Source organism: Bison bison, unplaced genomic scaffold (assembly GCF_000754665.1).
Source record: "Bison bison bison isolate TAMUID 2011002044 unplaced genomic scaffold, Bison_UMD1.0 scf7180017864063, whole genome shotgun sequence".
NCBI lineage: Eukaryota > Metazoa > Chordata > Mammalia > Artiodactyla > Bovidae > Bison > Bison bison.
In genome coordinates, this window is record NW_011494635.1 from 14,239,426 (window position 1) to 14,247,608 (window position 8,183).

Genomic DNA, 8,183 nt, shown 5'->3' on the forward strand with positions numbered 1-8,183 from the left:
AAGCAGGGCCCTGCCTGGGACGCAAGGAGGAGAAAACGTACCATAACCACATGTCTCCTGACCTGAAGTGCAGGGTGCCTGACCCCTGGGTGTGGCTCAAGCTCCCCTGATGGCACTGGAGGGTTTTCCACCTGTGACTTCAGCTCTTCCTGGAGCAGGTTGTCCCCTCTGTGCAAAACCCTCACTGGCCCACGGAGGAGCTGTGTCCACATTTCAGATGGGAAGGTGACCCACTGCTGCTGGCACTTTGTGAGGGTAAGAGCTTGTCCTCTGGAGTCAGGTTGCCTGGGTGTGAGCTCTGGCTTCACTCCCTACTGGCTGCCTGGAATGGCATCCCGACCCCACAAGCTGGTGAATGTTCACTGATCTTTGAGGCTCAACTCAGTGTCACTCACTCTCAGAGCTGAGGGCAGGCCCTCTCTAGCAGCCCTTGCCCTCCTCCCCAATTGAACTATTATACCTGCCTTGGGAGAGCTCCTTACAGTGAGTCGGGGGGAAGGCAGGAAGCAGGAGGATGGAAGAGAAGGTTGAGTGGATGGCTGGACTTTCAGCTCCCCAGGATACCTCACCCCTTCTCACCTGTGCCCAGAGAGCCGCTCCTTGCCCGCCCCCTCGTGCCACCTCCTCCTGTAAGAGATGGAACAGGTGTGAATGGCTGACCTCTGGAGAGCGCCCTTCCCCACTCTGCCCATCTCTCCATGGGGACCCTTAGCAGGTTGATAGGGTCTCAGAGGGAACTGGGCTCCAACTGTTTAGCTCCATAAGCTCTAGGGCCCATCGTTCTGACATTTCTCTGGCACCCTGGAAACTTCTGAGGTCAGAACATCTCCACAACCACAGAGAGAAAGAGAAATCTGTGGAGAGGATTGCTAAGGAAAGGTGACTGTTACGAAGGCAGGGGAGGCTGAATGAGCCCGGCGGGCACCGATGGCCTCTGTCACTCAACCTTAACGCAGGCACAGGCTGTTTTTAATCCCTCCAACAGCCCTTCAAGGAGGCTATGGCTGCCTTTGCTCATGGATGAGGCAGGGAGAGTTTGGATAACCAGACTGAGGGTGCTCAGCAAGCAAGTGGCAGGCCCTGCAACTCAAACCTGGGTCCCGCAAAACATCCCATCTGCTTCCCTGTCCCCTGCTGCCCAGGAAACCTGGGAGGGGGCTCTGCAGAGATGAGGATAAACTCACCTTCCTCCCCTTGGCCCTTTAGCTGATGGCTCATGGTCCGCAGGGCTCTGTCGGCCCCCAGGCCAGCTCACAAGTCTCGCTTGTCCACGGACAGCTTCGGCCTGGGATGTTTTGGGGCTCTCATGGTGGTTGGCTTCCTTTCCTGGTAGCCAAAGCTCCTTGGCTTGTTTGAGATTGAACGTGGAGGTGGGTGAAGTTTGGGAGACAGGTGGGGCAGGAGGCGGTGAGTTCCCAGCCCTTCAATCCGGCTGCACAGTCCTCTGCTCAGGTTTCTCTGCAGAGGCGCTGCGGTCTCGGGTTACAGGCATCACTTACACACGAAGGGGCCCTGAAGGGGCCAGAAGCTGCTGGCTCATTTCCCGACAGTGATGCCACTTTTACTCCAGCCAGGGGAGGTGCGAGGAGCTTCCCAGGGCTCTTTCCCTCCATCTTGGGTCCCTGGTTGGGGCAGGCACTGGGGAAATGACAGGATATTTGTGAAAGTTATCACCAGGACTTTTACTTAAAACACAAACTCCCAGGGTACCAATGGACATTCAGATTAGTCTGCATCTGAATCCTGATAAGGAAGCCCTGAGCCCACTCTGAGGAACTGTTTCTGTTTGCACCATCTGCTCACTTGCTCGCCAGCTCTTCCCCCTGCTGCCTGGCTTCAAAAAGGGCAGATTTGGCTGGGTTGGAAACCACCTTTCAGGGTGCCTCTGAAAGGTGATCACAGTCCTCAGCATTCTCTGTTCTTAACCTGGGGTCCCTGGCACTCCAAGAGTCATGAATGGAATTTTGTGGGTCTGAGAACAGGAATGGGGGAAAACATTGTATCTTCATTTTTCCTTGCCTTAAACCAAAATTTAGCATTTCCCCCCCAAAAAGTGTGATTTTGTCCCCAATAGGAGTCACAAATATTTTCTTTTCTTTTTAAATTGAAGTATAGTTGATATACACTATTATATGAATCATAGGTGTGCAGTACAGTGATCCACAATTTTAAAGGTTATGCTCCACTTATGGTTATTATAAAATATTGGCTATATTTCCTATATTGTAGAATATATCCTTGTAGCTCATTTCATGGAGAAGGCAATGGCACCCCACTCCAGTACTCTTGCCTGGAAAATCCCATGGATGGAGGAGCCTGGTGGGCTGCAGTCCATGGGGTCGCTAAGAGTCGAACACGACTGAGCGACTTCCCTTTCACTTTTCACTTTCATGCATTGGAGAAGGAAATGGCAACCCACTCCACTGTTCTTGCCTGGAGAATCCCAGGGACGGCGGAGCCTGGTGGCTGCCATCTGTGGGATCACACAGAGTCGGACACAACTGAAGTGACTTAACAGCAGCTTATTTCATACATAAGAGTTTGTACAGCTTAATCCTCTTCCCCTATGTCGTCCCTCCCCCGATTCATCTCTTCACAGGTAACCACTAATTTGATCTCTACATCTGTGAGTCTGTTTCTTTTGTTATATTCACATTTGTTGTGTTTTGCAGATTCCACATATAAGTGATATCATATATCTGACTTATATATGATATCTCTATTTGTCTTAATTCACTTAGCATGAAAGAAAGGTGAAGGTTGTGTCTGACTCTTTGTGATCCCACGGAGTGTAGTCCATCAGTCACCTCTGTCTATGGAATTCTCCGGTCAAGAATACTGGAATAGGTAGCCATTCCCTTTTCCAGGGGATCTTTCTGACCCAAGGATCAAACCCAGTTCTTCCACATTGCAGGCAGATTCTTCACTGTCTGAGCTACCAGGGATGCCCTCCACTTAGCATAATACCCTCCAAGTCCATCTATGTTGCTACAAATGGCAAGATTTTATTCTTTTTTATGATTGAGAAGGATTCCGTTGTGTATATAGACCACATCCTCTTTATCCATTCATCTGTTGATGGACACTTAGGTTGCTTCTACATCTTGGAAACTGTAAATAATGCTGTGATGGACATTGGGGTGCATGTATCTTTTTGAATTAGTGTTTTTGGTTTTTTAAAGATAAAACCCAGGAATAGAATTTCTGGGTTATATGGTAGTTTTTTTAAAAAACCTCCATACTGTTTTCCACAAAGGCTGCACAAATTCACATTCTTACTACAGTGTATGAAGGTTCCCTTTCCTCCACATCCTTGCCAACATTTGTGTTCTTTTTGATGATACCCATTCTGACAGGTGTGGCGATATTTCCTGATTGTTTTGATTTTGCATTTCCCTGAGGATGAGCATCTTTTCCTGTGCCTGTTAACCATCTCCATGTCCTCTTTGGAAAAATGTCTATTCAAGTCTTCTGCCCATTTTTTAATTGAGTTATTTGTCTTTTTATTGTTGTTGAGCTGTATGAGCTATTCATATATTTTAGATATTAACCTCTTGTCAGTCATATCGTTTGGAAATACCTTTTCCATTTCTGTAGATTGTCTTTTCATTTGTTGACGATTTCCATCATTGTGCAAAAGTTTTAAGTTTAATTAGGTCCCATTTGTTTAGTTTTTCTTTTATTTCCTCTACTTTAAGAGATAGATCTAAAAAAATATTGCAATGATTTATGTCAAAGTGTTCTGCCTATGTTTTCCACTAGGAGTTTTATGGTTTCTGATCTTATATTTAGATCTTTAATCCATTTTGAGTTTATTTTTGTGTGTGGTGTGAGAGTATATTCTAATTGCATTCTTTTACATGTAGCTGTTCAGTTTTCCCAGCACCACTTTGAGAAATAAAATGTTTCCTGTCATGTCAATAAACAAACAATGTCACAGTCAGAAGTGACTGCAGCCCTCCAACGTGAGCCATTGAGTACTGTGGGAACTCAGGAAAGAAAGAATTCCTGCCATCTAGCTGCCGTCAGACTGCAGCCATTCCCAATGGTGAGCCCTGGGGAAACTCAAAATAAGAAAACACAGGATACTGGCCCCAGATAGCTTAGGTGCATAGCAAAGGAATGATTTCCTGAGCCCAGACTCTTGTATCTTCTCATATACAGAAAAGCACTAAATTCCTTAACTTGAGATATCTGGTTTTCTTTAATTAATGATAATAATTTGATGTTCAGACTACCTGCCCTTGGTTGCAAAACTTCTATATATTTTGGGTCCCCTCCTTTGCTCCTTGGAGCAGTTCTCTCAGGGTTACTTGAAATGCTGCTCCTGGGATTGAACATCTCAGTATGTCTGCTGAATAAAACAGAACTCTCAACTTTTAGGTCATGCATATTTTTTTAGTCAACAACTTATTGATGAGACTGTCTTTTCTTTATTGTACATTCTTGCCTCCTTTGTTGTATATTTTTCCTCCTTTGTTGACCATGAGTGTGTGGATTTATTTCTGGATGGAGTCACAGATATTTTCACATCATACCTTCCAGGGCCCAAGAGTAGGCTTTTGTCTAACACTCAGAAATGAATTGTCTGAGGAGACACATGTGCTGACAAAACAAGACAGATGAGGCGTCCCTTATTGGGAAGGGGTGCCTTGGCAGACAGCAGGGGTGTTAGGGAACCCAAGAAGTCTGCTCTGCCATGGGGCTCACAGTCTCAGTTTTTATGGTGACAGGATTAGTTTCCGGCTTGTCTTCGGCCAGTCATTCTGACTTAGGGTCCTTCCTGGTGGTACATGCATTTCAGCGAGGATGCTTCTGGGAGGTGGTAGGACACATGGCGTCTCCTTTTGACCTTTCTTGAATTCTTCCAGTTGGTGGTGGCTTATTAGTTCTGTGTTCCTTACCAGGCTTCCTGTTATAAAATAACTCAGACAGATGGTTACTATGGTGCCCAGCCAAAGTGGACAGTTTCAGTCACTGTTTCTTCTAACAACTCTAAAGCTGTTGGAGATCTCTCAAAATATCATTTATGTTTATCACCACTTTGAAATTATGATAGTTTTATATTTGCCACTAGATCTTGCTGCTTAATTTTGAGGAAACACATATGTCACTGTTGACAGATTTTTAAAATTATTTCAACGCCAATTTCAGGATCATTAGTCTCCTTTGTAATCCTAGTACTTTATCACATGGAATTAAAATCAATGTTCTGAGAAGGGTAGTCTATATATCTCACCAGGATTCTCACAATAGGATTATGAACTTACTCCAGGGCAAGTCTTACAGGGGTGTTAGAACAGACCCAATCTGGGACTTTTACCCCCCTAACAGGGTCAGGAGTAGGACTGTCTGCCACATGGGGACCTTGGCAAATGGCAAGGGCAAAAGAACCACCAAGTGTGGTAAAACATCTGAAATGCACACAAAAGTTCAACTCAAGCTTTAAACTTTTTCTCTTTGTCACTGACGCTCTTCTCAGATCATGTTGCTGGTTTCTGCAGCATGTCCTTGCCCCACACTGGGGTTCAGGGGAAGTGAGGGGACTCTCAGTTGCATTCTCTGGCCTCTGCTGCCTCTCCCCATCTCCTGATGAGGAAGACCCTCCCAGCAGACCTACCCTGCCCTTCCCTATTCTCTGCCATTGGAGGAGGGATGCTTTCTGCCTCACCTTCCTCTCTGGAGGGGAAATCCCTTGTGTCTCAGCACTTGCCCTGTTTACACCATGGAATGCTCCCCTTCTCTGCTTCCCTCAGAAAATTTCAAGCACTCACTAGGGCCAGACCCAATTCTAGGCATTTGGGGATTCATCAGTGAATAAGACAGAGAACTTTGGCCTTGGGAACTGATGTGTTTATGATGGGTTAAGGTGATTAGTTTTAGCCTGTGGTGTCTCAACATGTGATCTGAGATTTAGAGATGTCTTCCCTCTCACAATAGTGCCTATTTTCCACAATTATTTCTATGGAATTCCAAAGTCAAGTTTGGGAGTCAAATAAATAATATGAGTATTTTGCTTAATTTGTTGCATGGCACTTACACCAATTTCAATATTTCTAGAGGGAAACACATCCAGGGGAGAATGAGAAGGTTCCTGAGGAAGGGAGGAAGGCTGTGCCATCTTTGTCTCCATGGGGCCCACCCACAGGGTTCCTAGGCTGCAACAGGGATGCAGAAGGCTGATGACATCTTGTGAGGCAAAGGGACCCAGGTTAGAGCCACTTGCTCAAGGAGTGAGAAGAAGAGAACAACGTATGTGCTTTAAAACTCTTACCCAGGTAGCATGCGTGCTGTATGCTGCTCTTTGCTGGGTCCTGCCCAGGAACCCTCTGCAAGACTCCCATGTTCTTTCTGCCAGGCTGTTGGCAAGGCCTTATAAGGATTTGTTTAGAGCAGAAGCAAGAAGAACTACAACTGCAGCCTCCAGAACAAAAACCACAATCACAGGAAGTTAAAATGAAAAGGCAGAGGATTATGTCATAGATGAAGGAACAAGATAAAACCCCAGAGAAACAACCAAATGAAGAAGAAATAGGCAACCTTCCAGAAAAAGAATTCAAAGTAATTATAGTGAAGATGATCCAGGATCTTGGAAAAAGAATGGAGGCAAAGACTGAGAAGATACACGATATGTTTAACAAAGACCTAGAAGAATTAAAATACAAACAGAGAAGAATACAATAATTGAAAAATATACTAGAAGAATCAATAGCAGAATAATTGAGGCAGAAGAATGAATAAGTGACCTGAAAGACAGAATGGTGATAATCACTGCTGCAGAACAGAATAAAGAAAAAAGAATGAAAAGGAATGAAGACAGTCTAAGGGACCTGTTGGACAACATTAAATGCACCAACATTCACATTATAGGGGTCTCAGAAGGAGAAGAGAGAGAGAAAGGATATGAGAAAATAAGTGAAGAGATAACAACTGAAAACTTTCCTAACATGGGAAAGGAAACAGTCAACTAAGTCCAGGAAGTGCGGAGAGTCCCAGGCAGGATAAACCCAAGGAGGTGCATGCCAAGACACATTGTAATTAAGCTGACAAAAATTAAAGACAAAGATAAAATATTAAAGGCAATGAGGGGAAAAAATGACAAATAACATACAAGGGAATGCCCATAAGGTTATCAGCTGATTTCTCAGCAGAAACTCTGCAAGCCAGAAGGGAGCGGCATGCTATATTTAAAATGATGAAAGGGAAGACTCTACAAGAAAGAATACTCTACCTGGTGAGGCTCCAGTTCAGATTTGACAGAGAAATCAAAAGTTTTAGATAAGCAAAAGCTAAGAGAATTCTATACTACCAGACTAGTTTTGCAACAAATGCTAAAGGAACTCCTCTAGGTGGGAAAGAGACTAGCAACTTAAAAACCAAAAAACAAACAAAAAAATCTTGTACATATATGTACCGTTATATCAAAACCTCACGAGAGCAGCAAACCCCAAAACAACAATAGACAGACACACAAAAGGAAAAGCAACCCAAACCCAACACTATAGATGGTAATCAGACCACAACAGAAGGGAACAAAAGAGGAGGGGGAGAAAAAGACAAACCCAAAACAATTAAGAAAATGGCAATAGAAATACACATATCGGTAATTACCTTAAAAGTAAATGGATTAAATGAGCCAACCAAAAGACGTAGACTGGCTGGGGGGATTTGAAGACAAGACCTGTATATATGCTGTTTACAAGAGACCCACCTCAGACCCAGGGAAACATACAGACTGAAAGTATAAATGGAAATCAAAAGAAAACTGGAGTAGCAACTCATATCAGACAAAATAGACTTTAAAACAAAGACTGTTAAAAGAGACAAAGAAAGACACTACATAATGATCAAGGGGTCAATCCAAGAAGAAGATATAACAATTATTAATATATACACCCAACATTTGTTGTTGTTCAGTCGGTAGGTTATGTCCAACTCTTTGTGACCCCAAGGACTGTAGCATGCCAGGCACCCAACATAGGAGCACCTCAATACATAAGGCAAATACTAACAGATGGAAATGGAGAAGTCAACAGCAACACAATAATAGCGAGGGAATTTAACACCCCACTGTCAATGGACAGATCCTCTAGACAGAAAATTAATAAGGAAACACAGGCCTTGAATGACACATTAGACTGGATGGACTTGATATTTGTAGAGCATTCCATCCAAAAGCAGCA

At 44.1% G+C, this 8,183-nt stretch overlaps 1 protein-coding gene across 1 annotated transcript in view; it reads right to left on the minus strand.

Moving 5' to 3' along the window:
- Window positions 1–1,218, minus strand: part of TMC2 (transmembrane channel-like 2) — a 100,204-nt gene extending 98,986 nt beyond the window's left edge. Inside the window, exons 1-2 of the mRNA XM_010836515.1 lie at window positions 1,185–1,218; window positions 580–627 (exon numbers count right to left, since the gene is read on the minus strand). Coding sequence (XP_010834817.1) covers window positions 580–627; window positions 1,185–1,218 — 82 coding nt within the window. The remainder of the gene's footprint in view (window positions 1–579; window positions 628–1,184) is intronic.
- Between the last annotated feature and the right edge of the window lie 6,965 nt (window positions 1,219–8,183).